Consider the following 25,278-nt stretch of genomic DNA (forward strand, 5'->3'; position numbering starts at 1 on the left):
TAGAAAGACTTTTAATGATGTTGAGCCCGGTACAGGTGCGTAAATGCTTTCATTTTTACTTTGCTTACATCTTCTTGCAACTAGTCTAGCTTTCTTGGTTATTTTTCCGTCTGGATCTGTTTTTATCTTGAATGTCCATACAGCATCTATGCGTGGTTGGCCGTGGTCTTCTGCGAGTTCCCATATCTGGTTCTCCAGTATATTATTTATTTCGTCTTTGATTGCGTCTTTCTATCCGTTTCTTAGTGCTTTATCTTACGTCAGGTCTTCCTCGTTCAACTCTTCAATTTTTGTTAGGTGTGCCCGGTAGTCTCTATATCTTACCGGTGGTGCTCGATTTCGAGGTGGTAGTATTCTTCTCGCATTTCCGGTTTCTTCTATTTCGTCTGGCTTATTTTTTTTATCCGCATTACTCTTGTTGCGATTTTCCTTCTCTTCTAAGCTTGTTTCTTCATAGTTGTCATCATCCGTATAGTTTTCATTTTTTTCGTCGAGTTCAAATTCTATTCCTATCTTCTGCGTGCGTTCTTCTTCATCGAACTCTATGAATTTAACATTTGATTTTGTGTATACCTTTCGATTCGAAGGGTCGAAAACTTATTTGTATCCGGTGTTTGTCATTCCGACGAATATCATCTAGCCCGAGAGCTGGTGTTCAAAAACTGCAAGAGTTTTATAATGGCTGATTTTTTCACATAACGTTATATTGCGGGTGTACATGAGTCAGCACCCACTCGCAAGGTCAGGTACTGGGACACCTGGCGCCGGCGCGCTTTGAAATAGGTCAAATTATTAAGTGCGATAAAAGTGTTTTGTAATGGCTCAAATTTTGTGAGAAACTAATAAATAATATAAAAAACCCCTGACCACTTTGGTCAGACCGCACAGTTAAGGGATGCAGCGAGTCAACACCTCGCATAAGTGGTCGCAATAATTAGGTCAGTAAAACTGTTTCGAAATAGCTGAAAATTTAGAAACTATTAAATTATTGCGTATAATGAAGGAAGAAAACGGTCAGACTTCAGTTTAATGGAACTGACGCAGTCAGCAGTCGTTTGAAGTGCGAAGATCAAGCGCGCGCGGCTGCTCCAAGCGCGATTTGCTTATAATTAAATTCTATTCGTATTTAATAAAATGATTAAAAGATTTTTAACTAAATCACGATTAAAATTGTTATTTTTTACGTTGTTTAATTAATTAATTTAAAATTTTATTATAATATAAATAAACTTAAGATCAAATTGTAAATTACAAAACTACAAATAAAGAAACAAAAAATTAAAAAATTTTTTTTATAAAAAGTATAATTAAAGTATGACATAATACGCTTTTTTCAAATAAACAATTAATAATCGATGTCGCTGTTATTTTCTTCATCTGATTGCTCATCACTCTCGAAATCAGCGTCTTCAGTGTCGTCTACCTGCTCAGACTCAGTATCTGTAAATAAATAATTATGCCTCATCTATAGTATTTTATACATAATAATTTATTGTTAAAAGCAAAATATATGTAAATTATAATTTTTTATATTTAAAGAATTAATAAAAACGTAATTTGTAATTATGTAAAATAAACATAAAAAATTGAAAAAATATTTTTTTAAATTAACAATCATTTTTATGAATAAAAATTAACCATTTAAATTTACCTTCATTTTCATTCGGTTGAATTATCACATCTTTCACAAATATTGGTAATTGATCCCCTGCAAACCAATCGAAATCGTACCCGTCCATCGGATTCTTTCCAACCATTCTCTACAGCACACATTTCTGTTGTTATTTTTGAATGGGCATTCCTCCAAATATTTGAAATATAAGCTGCTCGTTAAAATGTTTTCTCAGCTCTCTTTCGCATGGCGGTAGATTGGAAGCATCAACATTTGTTTTTTTTAATTTGAAGATATCATTGGCATCCTGGTGTGTGTACGTTTTTGTGAAGATTGCGAGTTGAGCTTCATTCACAGTGTTTATACTTTTTAAATTATATAAACGACAAACGAATTTCTGTATTGTATCGAAAACTTGTGTGAAATTGTCGACGTTTATACAACTTAATTTCTTGAAAGCTTGCTGGAATTCTGTTGATCCTTGTAATAATGTGAGAGGACGTTTCTTTCCTTTTTTAAAAAAAGCAGCATTGAAATCACATCCAGTGAAAGCATGCAAACCTGGCAAAGCAGCACAAAGAGGTTCTCCTAATTTACGATATAGTTCCGTCACATTGATAAATCTTTTATTATTTCCAACGCCGACTTCCGTCCAAATGTTACAATTACTTTGTGCATGTATTACGTTCGCAAGCATTATAATTAAAATATCAGTGTCAGAGCATTTGATACATACGTTTATATTATTTTTTGTTGCAATTTTGCAAACGTGGTGGACGATTTTAGTATCGGCTTCTTCGTGCGCAGTGCAAGAAAATGTCTCATCTATAGTCTTCTTCACTTTGCCATTTACAACTTGGAATTTATAGCAAAAATCAAAGTTCAAATAAATAATTTTGTTCTCAAAAAAGGCGTCTTTTCATCTTGTTCCCAATGCGATATTAAAAATGCCACTAAAGCTTCTTTGAACTTTACATTTCTAAGCTTTTTGACAAAATCTCTTGGTCGAGTCTGCTTTTCTCCGACGATATGGTAATCGCGGTTTTCGACTGTGCCACGAAGAGCATGTTCACTGTCCTTTATTGACGGCGATTAATAGCGATCAAATATTACTGCAATAGTTTTTGCATCTTGTTTCACTACCGCTTGCAATATTTGCTTCGAAATATTGCCAAATGACAGCGCTACATCTTGAAGCAAGTACAGGAAAAAAAACCATCAATTACAATGATGTCTAAGTGAGAAGGGGGTGTACTTTTGATTTGCATTTCCAACGCTTTCAACAAGGCCGATTTATCTGTTTTGCAAATTGTACCATCCAAATGACAAAACGACAATGGCACTGGCGATAATGGGAACGTCAGAACTCTTTCTATATCAATTTTTTTATCTAGGGCAATAGCAAGAAAACGTCCGAAAATGTCACGTTGCATACGTATTTCTTGAACCTTGTTGTTAAAAACAACTTTTTGTTTTTTTAATGTATCTGCAAATGTTGAAATCTTGTTTTTTTTTAATTGGTTTTTTAAAACGGTTGCTGCTTTCTGAGCATTCTAATATAAATTGCTCTCGTAGGGCATTTCCGTTTCTTTCTACACTTAACAAAAAATTCGATATTTCAGTAGATACAGCTTGCCCGCTTGAGATATTAAAAAGTTCTCCCTTATCTACTTTTGCAGAAAACGGATTCATATTACTAATAATTCCCTCTATTAGGGTTTGAAGCTGCTTGGCACTTTTTTCTATTTTATTTTTTTCTAAATCAGTCGTTATATCCTGGTTTTTTTTCAAGCCTGTTTGCTGCAAGACGTTCGAAATTATGATTGAGCGAATACTGTGGCTTTTGCACCAACGTTGACGAGCTGCTAAAAAATTTGTAAAATGCGATATGCCTCTTAGCTTATTTGCCGCATCTGCGTTAATAGTTTGTTCCAGTGATAAATCTATGGGCTGCCTAGAAAAAGGTTTATCCGTGCGTTTTATTCCAAAAAACCTTTTGCAAATGATTCTCTGAGTTCTAGATGAGTCTCGTCAATTTTACACAAATTATAATGATACTAGCATGCCCCGCCGGGCTTCGCCCCGGAGAACATGTGTATTAAGACACGCAAATAGTCTCTCTCTCTCTCTCTCTCTCTCTCTCTCTCTCTCTCTCTCTCTCTCTCTCTCTCTCTCTCTTTCTCTCTCCCTCTCTCCATATGCATTGCTCTGATACGCGTAGCTTTTGCCATTTTTTAATTTTCAATATTACAAACTTATATTTCGGAAATAAAGCATTTTTGCATATAATATGCCATACCTCAATTTTGTGTCAATACCGCCGGCATTATCATTACCCAAGATGTACCACGTGGAGGTTGCCTGGTCGGATTTACATCTCTTATGTATGTGTGTTTGGGTTAGTGTTTGTATGTGTGTGTGTGTGTATAAAGAATAAATATACCGGGTCAAAAAATAACACCACAAGAAGATTCGATCAATTATTTTCCGAAAGCGACTTTCGATATTGATCAATTGATTAATATTTAACATGTGAATTTAACAACTTATTTAGTCTCAAAAATTCTACCTCTGTTTTATGCAAAATTCTTTACTATTATAATAAAAAAACAGTTTATAGCCTTTTTTATTTGCTATGATCTCGGTAACAAAAAATTATACACTTTATAGTTCTCCCTGGAAAATTCTACCCCTATTTTATATACTTTTAGTAAAAATTCGGTCAATTATTTCTCGAAAAATTAAAAAAATAAAAAAAACCGATTTCCAGAAAATCGGTAACAAAAAACTATACACTCTACCTCTACACTCCCCGGGAAATTCTACCCCTATTTCATATACTTTTAATAAAAATTCGGTCAAATGGTTTTTAATTCAAAAAACTTCTGATACCGGTTTCCAAAAAAATCAATATTAAAAGTATATGAAATTTAATAAAAATTTGGTCAAATAATTTTTAATTTCAAAAACTTCAGTACCGGTTTTTAAAGAGATCGGTAACAAAAAATTATACACTTTATGGCACTCCCCGGAAAATTCAACCCCTGTTTTATATACAATTCTTTGAAATTCCGTCAATTATTTACCGAAAAATTGAAGAAATTAGAAAAACCGGTTTCCAGAAGATCGGTAACGAAAAACTATACATCCTGTAGCATTCCCCGGGAAATTCTACCCCTATTTCATATACGTTTGGTAAAAATTCGGTCCATTGGTTTCCGAGATCATAGCGAACAAAATAATGCAAACCCTGTTGCTTTATAATAATAGTATAGATTTAACAAGCCATCTTGCATAATTGGGCTGATTAAGTGAAAAAAACAAATTCGTTATTTTTGGTAAGATATATTTGAACAAATCAAAATTGCCAATTCTTATACTTGCGTTAAACAATAAATATTAATCAACTAGATTTATATATATCATAAAATTGAGGCGTTTTTCCATGTTCCATGTTCTCATAGTTTCTTCGATGTACTTTTCGTATTTTTTAATAATATTTAACAGTAACGGACAATCTATTACACGAGAAGCTGTTTTATTTTTTGTATAGCTTTGAAGATACAGTGTTATTTCTTCGGTAATTTCTATATTATTAATAGTCACAAAATTTTGAAAGTGCAAAATTGACATGGCCAAACTCAAAATGGGGTGCAGTCGTTTACACCTGTTAAAGTGTTTGCCCTTTATGAAACCATTTATTGACCCATTAGCCAATAATTCGGTATCTACCATTATATTTGGCAATCCACAATTGTCTATAAATTTCCTTATGGCCTTGAAATCTGCCATCATTACATGAAATCCTCCTAGATGAATAAAAAGCATATCAAAATTCGGACTTTCCGTTGCTTGAATCTGCAGAGCTATATTGGCAATAGCTAAGTCGTACGTGACTTGCATATATCTCTCGTTGCATTCCAACGCAACTCGTTTAGCCTGATTCATCGTTTCTTTAACGACTGCATGGTTTGTTGGAGATAAATTTATTGTTGTCATGTACGATATTTTTTGCCGTATTGATTCATCGAGAAAAGTTAAGCTATTATAGCCTACCCACATCGGAGTGTTTGGTATCCGGAGTGCATGTAAAATCATCCATAGAACATTAACTCTTTTCTGAACTCTTGAAGTACTCGGTTCAATAATTTCTCCTGAAAGTGATTGTATGACTTGCTCTCCTTTCTTTCTTTTTGCCAACGGTTCTAACTCCGGTGTTACACCATCAAAAGTCCGCCTTCTCTTTTTTTCTGAATTGCTTTCCTGCTCTTGCATACTGTTATCGTTTTCGTCGGTAGTTTCAGGTACAATATTCTGAAAAATAATTCCAACAGTGTCATGCAAAGTGTCTTTCCCATCTATAGTTTCCACGAACCTGTCGAAATTATTATAAGCTAGACCCGTACATAGATTTGGTTTTTGCACGATATTGTAAGGACAATCTTGTGACTGAGAACTTGCGAAATACGTTGCTTCAGTTTCCAGCTCTTAGTAGCAGTGTAGCTGCAACAATGACCATATCTGTTCACAATATCCACGACATTCCTGCTACTCGTCAAACTTTTCAAAGCCATTGCAAGTGTAACATGTTTAGCGGTTTTTATTCGCCCTTTTGTCACTCCATAAATACAGTCTTGTGCGTACGAGTTGACCAATCGTTTTCGATTCATACCCAGGTAGCAAGCACTCGTCATTTTGACGTCAATATTTGGTCATAATTGGTCAGTAACGTCATTCGTCGATTAAGTGACGTATATTTAACGTTATGTTTTAATACGTCAAAAAGACTTTGTAAAATGACATTATATAGACGTTTAATTGACTACCCAGGTAGCAAACAGTCGTCATAATGACGTGATTCTTACGTCATTTTATGACGCATGTTACGTCATTTATTCCTAAAGTTTAACGTACAAATGACATTTTTCACAATATTTTTCACAGGTATATTCCTACATTTATAAAGTGTTTCGTAACTTTATGATTGACGTGGTGAATTTATGGTATAAGTGGATCTAGTTGCGTGTGTAATTATAGTTTTCTGACAACTACTTCATGCAGTGTTAGAACTATCAAGAAGATATCATTACATAATTTTTTAACACTTTAAAGATGTACCTGTTATACACAAGTACAGTTAATAAAAAAGCATCAGGGTGAGAAGATCGTCACTGTCTACTGGATCATCGAAGTCAAGCGACTCCGACGCGTTACTGTACTAGGATGGGTGACCGCCTTGAGAGAGAGCGGCTCATATGCACATGGCATGTAACGAAACAGTTAAAAAAGCTTTTTTTTTCTTAAATAAAGAAAAAGAACATATTTTTATAAACGTTTATCAAGTAGACATTTTAAAATTTTAATTTCATAAAAAACATTTCTAGAAACCGGTATGTCGTATATTGGACCTATTTTTGCCGTCAATAAAACGTCAGAAAATGACGTCTTTGGGATGTGACTTAGGACCGTGTAAAATACGTCATTTTTACGTTAAACTCTAGGAATAAATGACGTAACATACGTCATAAAATGACGTAAAAATCACGTCATTATGACGACTGTCTGCTACCTGGGTACTTTCTTGTCGGTGTTTATATGTACCGCTAAGCAGTGTCGAATAAAAAAAAGAAATAATGTTGGGTATTTTGCATTCTCCTTCTATAAGATTTTTAACAGTGATGTTATTGGGCATTTTTGTAGGCGTTAATTTAAATATTTGGCTTCGCAAAATTAAAGCAATTCTTTGAACGTCTTCATAAAGCGATAACTCTTCTAATTCACTGCCTGATAAATAGTCAACACCGACAGGGGCAATGATCTTTTTTTGTTTTTCAGTGAATATATTAATTTTTTTTTCGTACGTACTTATAAATTTTTGTTCTAAATAATTGGCAAAAAATGCATTTGGTGGCGAGTTAAAACGTTTCGTGTACTCCTCGGTAAGACGATCTACGTATATCGTATGTAATTGCTTCAGAAACACACATTTGTTATTATCAATAACGAATTCGTTGATGAAATCACAAACTTCTGTATACGCAATGGTATGACATTCTCGTTCATGATGATATTTGTTTTTTTTCTTGGGTACAGCACGTTCACATGTACAGACGAAATTATTGAAGCATGAAAGGTGATAAGCAATCAGACGATTGGAATGTAAAAAATTGTCAATTTTATCAATAATTTTGAAATTATTGGCGTTCCTTGCATAAGATTTTATCTTATCCGCAATGCTGTTATTAGCCGATACGTGCAATTTTTGAAAAACTGAATGGATTTTTTTTCTTTTTTTGTCACAAAATATACACGTCAAGTCGATACATTTTCTATTTCCTGAGTCGACGTTGGTTTCATCCGGATTCGCAAGAATATCTTTATCACTGAAAGATGTTATTAGCATAAAAATTAATGAAAATTTATTTTACTTAGAATATTATAGTTGTATAACAATTAGAGCATGATTTTAAAACGTGTTATTTGAAATGAATATACAGTACCGATCAAAAGTTCGGGATCACTCATAACGATTACAAGCATAACTTCAAATTAATATATCTGTAGTAAAACAAGGGACTTGAAAAAAAAAATTTTGAATGATATGAAAAGAAAGCTTTTTTTTCTCTACTTTGAAATGCTATACTTTAAATTTTTAAAATCACTTGTTTACTTGAGATATTTTAATTTAAATTTATGCTTGTAACCATAAAGAGTGATCCCGAACTTTTGATCGGTACTGTATACATGAAATTGTTAAAAAAAAAGTTATTTATTTACAATTGTAAATTTTTAACTTGTTATAATAATTATCAAAAGCCACATCAGTGAAATAATACTATTATATAATTAAGTAATTGCCCGAAAATATCAATTTCCAATAGAAAAATATTATAATGATTTATTTTGTTGTTAAGAAATTCAGTATTTGTTTGTTTAAATAAATAAATATCTCACCTTATTTGAGGACGAGACGGCTCATTCGTGGATACTGCTATTTTGGCAGTCGAGGTACTTGCATGTACATCGTCCGGCATCACCGTACTTGAAGTTGAACTGTAATGAAAAATATTGCAATTAACATAAAAATTAAGGATCATTTATTTTACTTAAAATATTATAGTTGTGTAATAATTAAAGCATAATTTTAAAACGTGTCATTTAAAATAAATATATGCATAACTGAAATTGTAAAAAAAAAAAACATTATTTATTCATAATTGTAAATTTTTAACTTGTTATAATAATTATCAAAAGCCATTTCAGTGAAATAATACTATTTAAGTAATTTTCCGAAAAGATCAATTTACAGTAAAAAAGTGGTATAATGATTTTTTTTATTGTCAATAAAATGCAGAATTTGTTTGTTTAAAAAATAAACATCTTACCTCGTTTGACGGTCAGACGGCTCATTTATTGATATTGCTTCTTTGGCAGCCTGGGTATTTGCATTTGACGAATCACTATAATAATAAATTTGACGAATCACTATAATAAACGGTCGTATTGATTAAAATAATACGTGGTACATTATATTCAGTTACCTTGTTTCAGAAGTCTGCCTTTCTGCAGTTAATCTAAATCTTTTTCCCAAAGCTGTGAATTTTCTATAGCATTTCACGTGATAACCTTCAATTGTATTTGTAGCTAACGGCAAATTCACATTATAAAACGTCAAGCTTTTATCCTGGCGAACTTTTAACACTTCTTTGCACTTGTTCAATGTTCGCTCAACAAACAACATTACATTGTTATCTTTTTTTAAAATTACGCAGATAAAAATCATATTTTCTCTACTCACACAAAACTTATATATCACTCTGGTACTGTGTACCTTAATCTAACTGTGTATCTTAAGGCGAAAAAATAAACGAAACGTGACTTGGCGAGTCTGGCTCAAAATAATGACAAATAAAGCTCGTACAGCATGACAACGCGTCGTTTATTTTCGCCTTAAGACTGACGCCGAATACCGACGCTCTGTTCAAACCATCTAACCGTCTTTTTCAAAGCAAAAAAGGAAAACAACGTAAAAAATAACAATTTCAATCGTGATTTAATTAAAAATCTTTCAATCATTTTATTAAATACAAATGGAATTTAATTATAAGCAAATTACTACGCGCTTAGAGCAGCCGCGCGCGCTTGATCTTTGCACTTCAAACGACTGCTGACTGCGTCAGTCCCATTAAACTGAAGTCTGACCGTTTTCTTCCTTCATTATACGCAATAATTTAATAGTTTCTAAATTTTCAGCTATTTCGAAACAGTTTCACTGACCTAATTATTGCGACCACTTATGCGAGGTGTTGACTCGCTGCGTCCCATAACTGTGCGGTCTGACCACTTTCTAACGGTTTTTTATATTATTTATTAGTTTCTCACAAAATTTTTGAACCATTACAAAACACTTTTATCGCACTTAATAATTTGACCTATTTCAAAGCGCGCCGGCGCCAGGTGTCCCAGTACCTGACCTTGCGAGTGAGTGCTGACTCATATACACCCGCAATATAACGTTATGTGAAAAAATCAGCCATTACAAAACTCTTGCAGTTTTTTAACGCCAGCTCTCCGCCTAATCCTCTTGGTCTTGTTGTCGAATTGATTTCTAAACTGCTTTTCAATGAGACTGTATGCTTCACATCCAAAGATCTTTATCTTCTCGTAGTTCACTTCAATTTCAGCTCTTGTTGCTGGAACTTCGTTATTTATCGCCTTACTCGGTATGCGATTCAGAATGTATGCAGTGTACATAACGGCATATGGCCACAGGTATTTTTCTACATTTTTATCGATAATCATGGCTCTAGCACTCACTTATCGTTCTGTTAGCGCGCTCAGCTACACCATTTAGCGCATGTGTGTAGGGCGGTGCTATCGCAAACTCGGCATCTTTAAATATCTTCCTTAGTGTATCGTTCACGAATTCTGTGCCTGCATCGCATCGTATTATCTTGATGTGTCTTCCAAACTTGCTCTCGTATTTGTGCTTAAATTCTTCTAACTTCTCGGATGTTTCGCTTTTATTCCGGATTGGATATGCGGCGATAAAGTGTGAGTAATCGTCCACAATTGTGAGAAAGTATTTCTCTCTGTTTATGCCTATTGGGCTGATAGATCCACAGAGATCAACGTGAATCTTGTGGAATATCTGTTTTGTTCTTGGCCTCGTTCCTGAGTGGGGTTGCTTGCTCATCTTTGCTTCAATGCATGTTCTGCATACGCCGTACTGTTCCACCCGAAACGTTTCGAATGGAGGAGTTACGTAGGGGCAAAAAAAACTCGTCGCTAGCTTGATCTTCGCCTTTACTGATTAATATAACTTGTACAAAACAGTTCGCGATTGTCGCTTTATGACCGTTACGCTCGATGTTCTTGAACGTTCTGTCCCTCTCTCGCGGGGTGTGTGTCTGGTCCGCGCGCTCGGACTCTCTACTTGGTACTCGCTCGCCTAGGTTCGCTAGTGGCGTTGCTCGCGATCGGTAAATCACCGCGCAGCATTCGAATCGGCACATCATGCTCTAACATGTCGCCCGCCTTGAAAGACTGGGCTTTCAAAAGAATATTCATACATAAATGAGAAAACAATACTCTTTGGTATTAAATACAATGGATAAACCACGCGACCTTGCATAACAAAACTAATTATAAGCGCGTATTCTTCGCATTAATTATATCTTAAACTCAAAATTAGACCTCGATGGGTAACAAACATATCTTTGACAGAGCGCGTTTTGTGACTCCCTTAGAAGTCTTTACGCTGACAACTCGCGTTATTCCGTCATGACCGGAGTGGCACTCCACTATCCTCCCTAACGCCCAACGCATGGGTGGCGCTTGCTCGTCGCGTAAGACAACCATCGCTCCAATCTCAATCTTCGACGCTCGATCCTCGCGATTCCATTTGCACCTCTGCTGAAGGTTCGATAAATACTCATTCGACCATCTTGACAAAAAATGTTGGGTCAATTTTGCAACGTATTGAAACCGAGTAAGTCGATTGGATGGCACCTCAGACCAATTTGGCTCCGGAATGCTTGTGAGTGCCTCACCGATTAAGAAATGACCAGGGGTCAAGGCAGTGAGATCGGTGGGGTCATTAGAGATCGGCGTTAATGGACGGGAGTTAAGCACGGCTTCAACCTGAGTGCACACGGTGTACATTTCTTCGTAAGTTAACAACGCCTCGCTTAAAATTTTGCGCAAATGCGTTTTGACAGATTTAATACCCGCCTCCCATAGGCCACCCATGTGAGGGGAATACGGCGGAATAAAGTGCCATTGTATGGCTTGTTCAGAGCAGTAATGATCGATCGCCGATATATGAGATTGTTGCGACACTAACTCGTATAACGCGTGCAACTCGTGATTCGCACCCTTAAAGTTGCTACCATTATCCGAATAAATGTTCGCACACTTGCCTCGCCTCGCTATGAACCGCTTTAGAGCATTAAGAAAGGCGGGAGTGGTCAAGTCGGGAACTAGTTCCAAATGTATGGCTCGTGTGCTCATACAAACGAATAAACATAAATACGCTTTACATGTTTTATTACGACTAAGTTTAATGATAAATGGGCCTGCGTAATCAATCCCGACGTTAAAGAACGCACGCTTGGGAGTCACGCGACTCTCTGGCAAATCCCCCATGACATGCCGAGCAGATACGGGTCGGGCTCGAAAGCAAATGATGCATTTATGGAGAACCTTACGAACTGTAGACTTGGCGGATAGGATCCAAAAGGACTCCTGTAAATTCGACAACAACGCTTGTGCACCGGCATGCAACGACTTATAATGCGCGTCGCGAATGATAAGAGTAGTAACGGGATGATTGGACGGTAAAACGACGGGGTATCGACGTGAATAGGATACCGGGGCGTTACGCAGGCGTCCACCAACTCGAATGAGGCTGTCGCTATCCAAGAATGGGTGCAGCGTAATGAGAGCACTATCGTGCCTGACTCTCTGCTCAGCTTGGAGATCGAGAACTTCTCGACCAAAACGCTCCGCTTGTACCATGCGGAAAATGGCTGCCATCGCTCGGTCAAGCTCACGCACCGTGAGAGGCCTCATTTGCTGAGTCTGCGAAGGTTCTGGACGCTCCTTCCATCGCAAACAATAGGCGATGACTCTTTTAATCTTCGACAAAGATGAAAACTTCTTGAGGATGTCATTCGTTTCGACGACTTGAGTGGCCAAGACGGTAGATTTCTTGGTTTCGGGAACCTCGCCATTAGGTTTCGGAGTAGGCAGGTTAATGTGATTCTCGGGATGGTGTAGCCATTGGGGTCCGCGCCACCAAAGGCGTAAGTCCTTCAACTGACTAGGTCTGATTCCGCGCGAGATCACATCTGCGGGGTTGTCCTCAGATCTGACGTGTCTCCATTGCGCTTGCAAAGTTAATTGGTGAATCTCGGTTAGTCGATTCGCCACAAAGGCCTTCCTGATGTGAGGCTCGCCATGAATCCAGGCTAAAACTATTTCCGAATCACACCAATAAAATCGATCAGGAAGCGGTATCGTAAGTGCTTGAGTCGTTGAATCCGCTAATTTCGAGAGTAAGAGTGCTGCTAATAACTCGAGACGCGCAATACACAGCGTTTTTAGTGGGGCGACTTTGGACTTCGCACACACTAATCGAATAGTAACATTTCCCGTGGCATCAACTGAGCGCAGATATATACACGCTCCATACGCGCTTTCCGAAGCATCCGAGAAACCGTGGAGCTCTATGCGAACCGGATCCTTGCAGACGATCACTCGAGGTATGGAGATGTTATTGATGGAGCTTAACTCCTGGACGTACGCGGTCCATTCGGTGTGCAGGTTGATTGGCAACGATTCATCCCACTCCAGGTTGAGTTGCCACAATTTTTGTAGTAGAATTTTAGCCTTGATGATAGCTGGACCGACAAGTCCCAGGGGATCGAATATTTGAGATACGGTCGACAGCACTATGCGTTTCGTCACGCGAGAATTCGTATGGTGTGCGTTAACACGATATTGGAACGTGTCTTTACTTGGTGTCCAACCAAGGCCAAGGGTTTTGGCTTGATGGCCTTCCTCGGCAATTATAGTAAAATCTTCGGCGCCTTCCTCAACTAAAGTTGGCTCGTTAGATTTCCACTTGGCTAACTCGAAACATGCTGCTCTCAATACCAATATGAGTTCATCCTTGAGCGCTCGCAGCTCATCGAGATCATCGCAACCTGTCAACAGATCGTCGACGTAGAAGTCTCGAATAATGATTTGGCTCGCAGCCGGGTAAGATTTGCGTGCGTTGTGGGCGGCTTGATGTAACGACCGTATGGCCTGAAACGCCGACGCTGCGTTGCCATAAATTATCGTGAGAAGTAGATGATCCAGAATGGGCCCGTCGATGCTAGGTCTCCATAGGATGCGTTGAAGATGCCTTTGATCCTTCTGGAGGTTTACTTGGCGATACATTTTTACAATATCCGCCGTTATGACGTACAGATGCTGTCGAAAACGCAATACGATTGCGAATAAAGTTTGCTGGATGTTAGGACCCACTCGAAGTATGTCGTTCAACGATTTCCCTGAGGAAGTCTTCGCCGAAGCATTGAACACCACGCGTAGCTTACCCCCTTCGTGGGTAACGACCGGATGATGCGGAATATAATACACCGCAACGGGCTCCTCTTGCTCAGAATTGATGACGGACATGTGATTGAGCTCGATGCATTCGTTCATAAATTTCACGTAGTCCTCTCGAAGCTTCGCGTTCTTTTCTAACCTTTGTTCCAGCTTGTGAAATAACTTCAAAGCATAGCTGCGGGATTCTCCCAATTCGCTGGGATTGCCTTTGAAAGGAAGGCTCACGGTGAAACGTCCGGTATCGTCCTGCCAATGAGTCTCCATGAAATGACGCTCGCAAATCTCGTCATCGCTCGACATAGCGGCTTTATGCTCAACCTCCTCGATCTTCCAAAATTTCTCGATTTGATTATGAAGCGTATCCTCTGATGAGAAGCAACAAATATAAGATCTTGGTAGATCGCCTAACGCAACGTCTCCCGACACGACCCATCCCAGATGCGTTTTCTGTAAGATCGGTAAGGATTTACCAAGCTTGATTTGCCCGATGCATAACAATTCCCAAAACACGCTCGCGCCTAATATCGCATCGACTCTATCGGGTATGTAAAATCTCTCATCGGCGAGCTTGATATTCGGAGGAATTCGCAACTGATCTACAGCTATCTTTGAGAGCGGCAATCGTTCTATTATTTGTTTTACTATTAGGAATTGAACCTTGGCTCGATACGCGGTATGTCGAGACTGAATTACCGTAGATGCGCATTCCGTGAGATTAATTGATGAGGCCAGGCCTCCTACTGAGCAATTATACTGGTGCGTCGAAAGTTGCAATAGATCACAATATTCCTTCGTCAAAAAGTTGGATTGCGATGCCGAGTCAAGCAATACCCGACATTCATGCGCGTTACCAGAAGCATCGTGAATCCATACGCGGGCCGTAGACAACAGCACTCTAGATTGCACCGGGAAACTGACGCTATTACAATTAACGCTCGAATCTTGTTGCTTTGCGCTCCCAACGCTAACGCTACTCGCATTCGCGATTTCTGAATTTGCCACCTTTTCGGCATGGCCGCTCGGATGTAATAACGTGTTATGCTTAGCATTGCAATTCTTGCACGCAGACGATTGACAATCTTGCGCGAAGTGATTAGGACGCAAACAATTGCGGCAGAGTTTTCGCTCGTTTACCGCGGATATTCTCTGAGGAACGGTTAAGCCCTTGAACTTATTGCACGCGTACATCATGTGTGATTCCTCGTCGCAAAATGTACATTTACGCATTGATCGATTTTCCTTGCTCGTGCTCGCGAATGCGGTTGAACCGTCGACTTTCCTTTGCTGCGACATCGATTTGTTTCCCTGTGGCTTTCCCGAAACTGATCTGCTTGTTTCAGGCTCGATTATGGAGCATCTTTCCTCGAGAAATTCAGTCAAGCTGGCAACCGTGATATCTTCCTTATCCTTTATGTGGGATCTCCACTCACGGCGAGTGGCGGAATCAAACTTCGCGATCATTAAGTGATTAATAATTGTATCCCAGGTATTTGCTCGGAGCGACTCTAATGCTCGAATATGACGAAGAATACCGTCGAGAGTTTGTCTCAATTGGTTTCCCGATTCCTTTTGCATGACCGGAACATCCAACAATAATTGCAAATGCCTGCTGGCAATAGCGCGTTTATCTTCAAACCTTTTCGTCAAGAGATTCCAAGCGATCGGGTAATTTTTCGCGGAGGACTCTAAAGACTGAATAACTTCTGCGGCTCGGTCTTTCAGAGATGATCTAAGATAATACATACGCTGAATGTTTGTTAGCTCGCGATTACCATCTATGAGCCCTTGGAAGCTATCTCGAAACTCTAGCCATTTTTCCGGATTTCCGTCGAACACCGGAAGGTTCATCGCTGGCAGCTTGACTTTAATACCGTTATTTGCGTTACCAACATCTGCATGTTCGCGATTTGCCCCTGCAGGGCGGGTCAATGTATTTACGAGGGCACGAGCACGACCAAGAAGGAGACAGTATCGATCCTCGATGACCGGACGCTCCGCATCATCCCCGTCTAACGTTTCGATTTGCGATTGCACTCTATCAAATTGAGACCATGAATTTTGTACGAATTCGATTTTCGCCTTTAAAGCTTCTACCGGTTCGCCACTTTCGCTAAACCCGGTTATGAACGTCTCAAAATGTGTGAGACGCGCCTTGCACGTTCCGCGCTGACGCCTTAACGTCTCCAAACCTTCAGGCATGTCGACTTGTATGGGCCTCGAAGGTCTCGAAGTTCAACGTAGAATCTCGGCAACGATGAACAAAATGGCTACGCTGCTTTCTCTGCTGTCGTCGCGCGTGGCTCTCGGACTCTAAGCAGACAAAAGCGAGATAACCCTACTTCTATATAAATGCGTAACTAAAACTATACCACCTCAGCTATCCGTCGCAATAGCGCGAGTACGTTTCGTCGTTTGTGCTGTACAGGGATGCCTCTGCTTTACTCTCCCTTCCTTCCGCAATGGATGCACGCCTTCCGCGTGCGCTACGCTAGCTGGGATCGTTTCGACCAACTTTCGTTCGTATGCTCGTACTGCCGTATCCGGATCGCTATCCGGCTCGAAGGACCACAATGTTCTACCCGAAACGTTTCGAATGGAGGAGTTACGTAGGGGCAAAGAAAACTCGTCGCTAGCTTGATCTTCGCCTTTACTGATTAATATAACTTGTACAAAACAGTTCGCGATTGTCGCTTTATGACCGTTACGCTCGATGTTCTTGAACGTTCTGTCCCTCTCTCGCGGGGTGTGTGTCTGGTCCGCGCGCTCGGACTCTCTACTTGGTACTCGCTCGCCTAGGTTCGCTAGTGGCGTTGCTCGCGATCGGTAAATCACCGCGCAGCATTCGAATCGGCACATCATGCTCTAACACGTACGGTTTCACTGCACCCGAATGTCCTAAGCGCCGGTGCCATATCGCTGGGTCGCCAGTTAGTGCTATATTTGTCCAATCTTTCGTTGATGTATACATTTTTTTGAATGTTATATTATATAGATTGCTTCCGGGTTGCGTTTGTACGATCAGCTCTTTTTCTTTGTACACCTATATGTCCGAATCCGTTTCTAAATTCGACTTGGAATCCTTTAGTCTCTAGTCGTTTGATAGACAGAAGATTGCATTTTAATTGAGTAGCGCACAATACATCAGTTAATTGAATGATCCTACCTTTGTAGTCCAGATTTATATCGGCTATCTCAGTTACCGTAATTGCCTGATCTGCTTTTGCCACCGTAACTTCGATCAGTTTCTTTAGTTTTCTCCGGTTGAACGTAAGATCGAACAGTTTCTTTTTAATCATGTAATGATTTGCGCCCGAATCTAGTATAAAATTTATACCTTTATTATCTGCGTTACCGTACGCTGTATCCGCTTGCGAGCAGAATGTGACGACATCTTCTTCTCGAGTTGCCTTGGCCGTTTGCGCTTTGCCGCTTGAGTTTTCTCTGTCGTTGCGTTGTGGATAATTAAAGTTATCTCTCTGTCTTGACTGTCTGTCACGTGTTGTTCCCGGTGATTGCCTTCCTGTCGCACGCCTTTCGTTGTACTCGGAGGGCTCTTGGTTGCCACGTCTTCTATTGTCGTTCCCTTCCTTGTAGCGACAGTTTCGTTTGATGTGCCCTAGCTTACCGCAGTTAAAGCAGGTTAGGAATGCCACGTCTCGTCCGTAATTTGACGTTTGTCCTTTTTTTAGTTTCATTTCTTTGTCCAGAAGACGGTTTTTGACGAACTCGGCTGAAATAGTATCGTCCTTGGCTGCCATAGTTTCGATTGCCGTGATTACGTTGCTGAATTCTGCTGGCATCGACATTAAGAGTTGAGTTATTTTCTCTTCCTCGCTCATTACAAGGCCTCCGGTCTCCATTCGCTCTATGCAACAGTCAAATTTTACCATGAATGTCGAAAAGTTATCACGCATCTCATATTTTAAAGATTGAAACTCACGTCGCGCATATAACCTTCCTAAAGCGTCCGATCTCTCGAGACGATCTTTCAATATCTGTATAGCTTGCTTGCACGTCGTTACCTCCAGCACAGCTCCAGCAAAAGTTTTCTAAGTCCTCTCGCGGCGTGTTAACTTCGCGCCACGGTCGTTATTTCTAGCGCCGCCCGAGCAAAAGTTTTCTAAATCTCCTCGCGGCGAGTTGCTTTCGCGCCGCAGTCGTTACCTCCGGCGGAACAGCCAAGCCTACGGTGAAGCTTCTTTTCCACCTATTTGTGTATTGGGATTGGCTAAACTGTGATACGCTATCTGGTGGCGAAAATCAGAACTCAAAAGAGTAGGTCGCCGGCTGCCACATAAATAAAACGAATTGACAGTTATTTGATTTAATTTTTCCATATGACAGTTTCATAATACACCCAATGTAATTACAATTAGTTATGGAGGCCAGAGTGAAATTTCTACCTAAAAATTTCAAAAGCAAAATATTTTGCTCTGTTTTCGGTTGCAATAGCAAAGCTTGTAACAACCCAAAATTAAATTTTCACTGCTTTCCTAAAAAGCCGGTGAAATAAAAGTTAATAAATTAAACAATTTTGGACAAAGTGAACTAATTGACAGGGAAGTGTTGTGGGAGAGAGCTTTAAAAATAGGCGAAAAAGTGACACCAAATATGCGAGTTTGCTCACTTCATTTCGTTAAAGATGACTACTCTGTGTTCACAGGACCAGGTAAATTATCACTATTCTAGAAGCAATTTTTTATTATTTTTGTAGTTTTATTTAATTATTAAATTTTAACAGTATTTTATGCATATAACATTATAAATTTCAATCATTATTTAACCTCAAAGTGTAATTAGCTATATTATATTTTATATATGCAATAGTTTAAAAGTACAGTATATAAAGAAAAGTCAGCTCTACCAAGAAACTTGTCAAAAAATCTACACAAAGTGCCTACTACTTCTCTGACTCCAACGATTAGGCTGTTTTTTCAATATTATATATTAATAATATTATAAATAAGTATATAAATTAATATAAATAATGTGTTCTTATTATGTCGACAGATAGCCCCTCAAATGTGGACAGATAGCCCCGCATATGGGGCTATCTGTCTACGTTTGACTAGTCCACTTAAAAAATTCGCCTCTTTAAAATGTTAAAAGATTAACGATTCTTATTATGTTTTTTTTTTTAATAGCAAGGTTGAAAGGTCATACCATTAAAATTTTAGTCAAATATCTTTAATAGTTTTTTAGTAAACTTGAAAAAAGCGTAAAATGTGGACACATAGCCCCGATCTCCCCTATAGACATAATTATATATTTAAAATATATGTAACTATAGAGGAGAGAGAGAGAGAGAGAGAGAGAGAGAGAGAGAGAGAGAGAGAGAGAGAGAGAGAGAGAGAGAGAGAGAGAGAGAGAGAGAGTTATTATACAGGGTATCTCTAAAGTCTGACCGAGCCTCCTGGATCTCAAAAACGGCTTTAAATATGGAAAAATGTTTTAGATAAAAGTTGTAAGATATTAAAGGGGACAGATGATAAAAATATGGAATTGACTTTGAACGATTTTTTCAAGGCCAGGTCAATGCGATCCATGTTTTCTTAAATAGAATATCCCATTTTTATTGCATATTTTTGCTTTTGTCAAGACGTTTTCAAAACACTATAATAAAACTCTCTTTTATTAAGAATTTTCTAAGATATTTTAAATTTTGTCAAGGTACTTTTAATATGAAATATAAAATATCTCATTAAATATTTACTTTTCGATGACTTTGTATTTTTATACGCAAAATAATAAAAAGAATCGATTGTTGTAAAAAAATACTATTTCAAAAAATTTGATTGTATTTTGTAGAAATATTTATATTTAAAATGAATATTTCACGAGATATTTCATATTTTATATTAAAAGTAGCATAACAAAATTTAAAATATCTCAGGAAGTCCTTAATAAAAAAGAGCTTTATTATAGTGTTTTGAAAACGTCTCGACAAGAGTTATAAGAATATGTAATAAAAAATGGGGGTTTCATTTAAAAAAAACTTTGATCACAATGTCTTGGCCTTGAAAATTGTTGGATGGAGCGCTTCGAAACCATTAGATGGCGTTATCTGCACTATGACGTCGTGTCTTGTAATCCGATACAACCAGCAACGTTTCTTTTATACGAGATTCTCTCAATATATATACTTGAGTTATATAAAGCAATTTTCATACGCAATAAACTATTTGTATTACTCAGAAGCTGTGTGAATAAAAGATCCCTGCGCTTCAGGTTATGGGCCCAGGCTTGTGAAAATTGCCGCGAAACGTGAGAATTGAGGTTAACTCTTTTGTTCTACGAGTGACTCTTTTCGTGAGGATGACTTCGAACGAAGAACTCATTGTCAGACTTCCTCTGTTGTCAAAAGCGACCTATCTGCGATGGCGCTACAAAGTAGAGTCGGCACTTCAGACTATTGGAGCTATTGAAGTGGTCGACGGCACGGAATTATGCCCGACAGATGACGAAAACGAAAAGAAGAAGCAGTGGCGTAAGATTGACGGCCGCGCACGACGAGTATTAACCAATGGATTATCTGACGACGATCACACAGCGATACGCGATTGCAAAACGGCTAAGGAAGTACTCGAGAAGATAGTGTCTCTCTACGAGTCGACGGCTGGTGAAAATAAATATTTGTTGTCGCAAAAACTGCATCAATTAAAATTCGAGGATGGTCAAACAGTAGCCAGTTATTGTTCTCAGCTGATTGTGCTTGTACAGCGTCTTAAAACGGCTGGAGAAAAGGTTTCAGACACGGCCATGGTCTCGAAATTAATTACTGATTTGCCAACGAAATTTGATAATTTCCGACAAGCCTATTTAATTCAAGCAGCGAGTGGCGTGACAGTGACTTTCGAAAGGTTACGAAATCAGTTGCAACTGTGGAGGCAAGCTTCGGGAACGAGAAGACAGACGCCGCAAATTCAGAAAACGCGCTTGTTGCTAACCGCTCGAAAGGCGGTACTATAATAGCGGTGGTAAACAGAAGAAAGAAACTCGTAAATGTCATCACTGCAAGAAAATTGGACATCTTAAACGTGACTGCCGTAAGTTAAAATCCGAACAATCTGCTCAAGCTCAACAAGCAACATCGGCGGAAAGCAGTTCATTTTTATACGCGGCTGGTGATTGCATGGCTGCCAACACAAGTGATTTATGGCTCGCTGACAGTGGCGCCAGTCACCACATGACTGCTCGCAAGGATTGGTTTAAGACATTTGAGCCAATCACGGACGATTCTATGGCCATCATTGTAGGAAATGAAGAGGTTGTGTACGCCAGAGGTCACGGTACAATTATAGTCAAGGTGAGAGTTAATAATAAACAGTTAACACATACATTAACAAATGTGTTATTTGTTCCAAAAATTGCGAAAAATCTATTTAGTCTTGGTGCAGCTGCCAACATGGATGCAAGTGTAAAATTAGACAAAAATAATTTGCAGCTAATTAAAAATGGAAATATAATTGCAACAGGTATTAAGATTTCTAATCAACTTTACAAAATGAATTTTGAAGTTGTACCAAATTTAGCAACTGCGAATTATGCATCGAACGAAGCCTCGATACACACCTGGCATGCTCGATTTGGCCATGCCAGCTACAAGACCATTGAACAGTTGGCGAAGGGATCAGCGGTCAACGGCATGAAGGTAACATCAACTGACACTCGTGACGATGCTCGTGCGAGAGCAGAATGTGAGGGCTGTATCTTTGGGAAGATGTCACGGCAACCGTTCATGCCGTGCACGTCGCGTGCAGCACGTCCTGGTGAGCTTATTCATTCCCACACAGCACATAATATTGCAGAAATATTGCAGTAATATTGCAATATTGTGGAAATATTACGTATTACAATGAAATATTTCAGAAATATTACTGATTTAATACACGTTTTTAAATAATATTGAAATATTACAGTAATATTGCTGCAATATGTTGTTGAAATATAATACTTTAAGTAGCAAAATAATGTCAAATGACATTTTAATGACATCTTATTGACGTCATTAAGACGTTATTAAGGTATCACACAATCATACGTATTGCACAGATAATATATACCAGTTAAAGAATTTTGGACTGAAAGAAAGAAAAATCTAAATCAAAAAATGTGATGAAATCAAAAGAGACTGACTTGTACTTTTGGGGAATAAAAGTGATTAAGATAAATTTTATAATTAGTGGTATTTAATTTTATAAACTTGTTATTTGTTTTGTAATAATAAAAGGTAATTATATATACAATTAATTTTTAATTAAGAGCCAATAAGTAAATTGATAATAAAATAAATAGATAAAATTTAAAATTTATATTTTTTACTTTTTATTTACTTTTTTTTTTTTTTTTTTTTTTTTAAATTTTTCAAATTACGAGTTTGTCACACGGATAAACAGAACGTTTCTGAGTGCGTAAGTGGAGGGAAGAACGCTAGTGTGTGTGGCTATGCGCTTGGTCGCAGCACCGACCCCCACCATTCCCGATCTTCTCTCGCTGTCTCTTGCACGGCTCCGTGGGATCACGCAATCACGTGTACGACACCGCACAGAAACAATCGTGTTAATTTCAGGTAATTTTTCTGTATTTAATAAATATTGTTCACACAAATATTTTTAAAAGTATTTTTGTATAATTATTACTAATATGTACGTTGTACATATATATTTGGCGATTTGTCTTTAAATCCAAAAATAAGGATTACGTGGCATAATGGTCTGCAAAAACCACGTTAATATCATAAAAACCATTTCAATGATCATCTTAAAATATATATATTTGCCTTTATAACCTTATTGAACGAGTCTCTAATGAAATTATTTATTAAAGGATTCATAAATCTTGAAGCTAACTTAACCTCAAAGTTTTTAACAGTTTAATCCAACTGGAGCCCTTATTTGGAGATACGTGACAGAAATATGCCGATCCCAAATCTCCTAAAAAGCAGTTTAATCATTAATTAAATGATTTAACCATAATTATTTAACCATTTACATGATTTTATAATAATTATTGTTCTTATGCTATATATATATGTTACAGTATTGCTTTCCATCAGTGGATGTTCATGCAGTCCAGAGCAGCATTAAGCAGTTTGATAAAAAAGCAAAAGATTTATTTATTAAATATGTAAGTAAGAAAAAGTTAAATTTGATATAAATCATACTTTCCAATTTTAATCGTCAATACTGAAAATTTAAAGTATACGTGTAACATCAACTACAGATTTTCAGTATATAGATAGTGAATATGACAATACAGATTTATACTTAACCTATACTTTTATGTTTAAAATATATAATTAGATGTAAATAATAATTACTGTTTTTGTATTATGTTGCAGTGTTACGTTGCTTTCCATCAGTGGAAGTTTACGCAGAGCAGCACCAAACAGTTTGATTTCTATCAAACTCTTCTGAGCGACAGCTTCATTTATTAGATACATAAGTAAGAAAAATTTAAACTTGGTATAAACTGCGTTCCAATATTTTAATATCCAGTACTGAAAATCTAAAATGTATGTATAACATTAACCATAGATTGTTAGTATACACAGTGAATATCGGAACACGTCATACTTAACCCCGTACTCTTATGTTTTAATATGTAATTATGTATGAAATAAACAGGGTGATTTTTATTTCGTGTGCCAATCATTTCCGCTATAATTATCTCAGAAAGTATTAATTTATTGGAAAAATGTTTCAGATAAAAGTTGGAGAGTTCAAGGAGGACCAATAGACAATTTTATTAGATTTTGAACCCGGGACCTGTGTTAAGCCTAATAGGATCCAAGTCAAATTATTTAAATAGAAACCCCTTTTTTATGGTATCATCTTTTTCTACTAATTAATATGAACAACTTTTATCTGAAACTTTTTTTTATTTGCCTTATAATTTTTGAGATATTTAAGAAAAACTTGGTATTTTTTTCAATATTTAGCTTACAAGGTGGTCCTTTCGCGGACCCAGCTAGTCAAGTAACAGTCCATCATGAAGTAATTGAAAACAAACATAGTGACAAACATTACACAACATCCCAATAATTATAATAATATAACATGATTTTACACGCACGATTTAATTGTATTTAATTATTTGCTAATTAAAAAAATATCACAATAGTAGTGCGGTTTGACTCGATTTAGGTTAGGTCAAGCATGACAGTACGAGTAAAGCATTATGCGATTGGATCCACTACTTATTTAACCTCATATATCAGAGCAAAACATTTGGCAAGCCCTTATTTTCAAGGTATGTACGAAATCCGAAAACTTCAGGGAATATTTTAAGACATGAACAATGTATTATCATGTATTATTCGTTGAAAACCTCGGCCGTGGCGATTTGCATCATTCTATCTTTCTAGTTCATTAGATGTAAACAAGGATAGAATGACAATGGCACGCTCCGCGAACGCACATTTAGAATGACTTACTTCTTGTAAAGTGTCGGTAACCTTACTTGATTTTTTGTACACATGTCCCTTATTACTGTATATTTAACATATATCAAATTTAGGTACTTATCTAATACTTGTTCTCACGAAAGGACCACCTTACAATATATGTTTGTCAATAAATGTTCGTCGGAGTGAAAAGTGGTACAGGACTTTTTTACTTGATTTGGTTTCAAGAATATACTGTTGCAATAGTATTCTAATTTCTTTAAATAATTGTGTACACATGAAAGCTTCAAGAAAATGTATACACAAATATTTAAAAAAATTAGGGTATTATTGCAATAGCATATTCTTGAGACCATATCAAGTCAAAAAGTCTTGTATATTATATGTAACAATACTATTACAAATAATTCAATAAAATTTAATAAAAATTATTAAAATGGTTTAATTCCTAGCAATATTATACAAATATCACGCAAATATTATAGTAATATTACCGCAATATTATTGATATATTACTGATATATTACTGATATATTAGATATATTACTGATATATATATCAGTAATATTACTGATATTCATTTTCGCGGACATTTTAATATTACTGATATATATCAGTAATATTACTGCAATATTTCTGATAT

At 37.3% G+C, this 25,278-nt stretch overlaps 3 protein-coding genes across 8 annotated transcripts in view; 2 read left to right on the top strand and 1 right to left on the bottom strand.

The window, feature by feature from the left end:
- Positions 1-25,278, top strand: part of Dpp10 (Dipeptidyl peptidase 10) — a 299,169-nt gene that overhangs the window by 194,993 nt on the left and 78,898 nt on the right. The gene's annotated exons all lie outside the window — the stretch shown is intronic.
- Positions 1,307-10,063, bottom strand: LOC143899325 (uncharacterized). Of its 2 annotated transcripts, XM_077409546.1 has the most exons (5): positions 9,154-10,063; positions 8,998-9,072; positions 8,567-8,665; positions 1,652-1,708; positions 1,307-1,440 (listed from the first exon to the last, which is right to left on the bottom strand). In XM_077409546.1, exons 1-4 carry the CDS (start codon positions 9,393-9,395, stop codon positions 1,660-1,662), a joined length of 465 nt encoding a protein of 154 aa, XP_077265672.1. In that variant the 5' UTR covers positions 9,396-10,063; the 3' UTR covers positions 1,307-1,440; positions 1,652-1,659. The 2 variants fall into 2 exon arrangements, with proteins under 2 accessions (XP_077265672.1, XP_077265671.1); XM_077409545.1 differs by lacking the exons at positions 1,307-1,440; positions 1,652-1,708 and adding an exon at positions 5,915-7,995.
- LOC143899327 (uncharacterized) lies at positions 20,066-24,384 on the top strand. 2 transcript variants are annotated; one of them, XM_077409548.1, is made up of 5 exons: positions 20,066-21,999; positions 22,627-22,799; positions 23,270-23,356; positions 23,571-23,674; positions 23,936-24,384. In XM_077409548.1, exons 1-4 carry the CDS (start codon positions 21,907-21,909, stop codon positions 23,644-23,646), a joined length of 429 nt encoding a protein of 142 aa, XP_077265674.1. In that variant the 5' UTR covers positions 20,066-21,906; the 3' UTR covers positions 23,647-23,674; positions 23,936-24,384. The 2 variants fall into 2 exon arrangements, with proteins under 2 accessions (XP_077265674.1, XP_077265673.1); XM_077409547.1 differs by having other exon boundaries at positions 20,068-21,999; positions 23,571-24,379.

The sequence above is a fragment of the Temnothorax americanus genome, unplaced genomic scaffold (assembly GCF_048541705.1).
Source record: "Temnothorax americanus isolate GAGA-0224 unplaced genomic scaffold, ASM4854170v1 Scaffold26, whole genome shotgun sequence".
Taxonomy (NCBI): domain Eukaryota; kingdom Metazoa; phylum Arthropoda; class Insecta; order Hymenoptera; family Formicidae; genus Temnothorax; species Temnothorax americanus.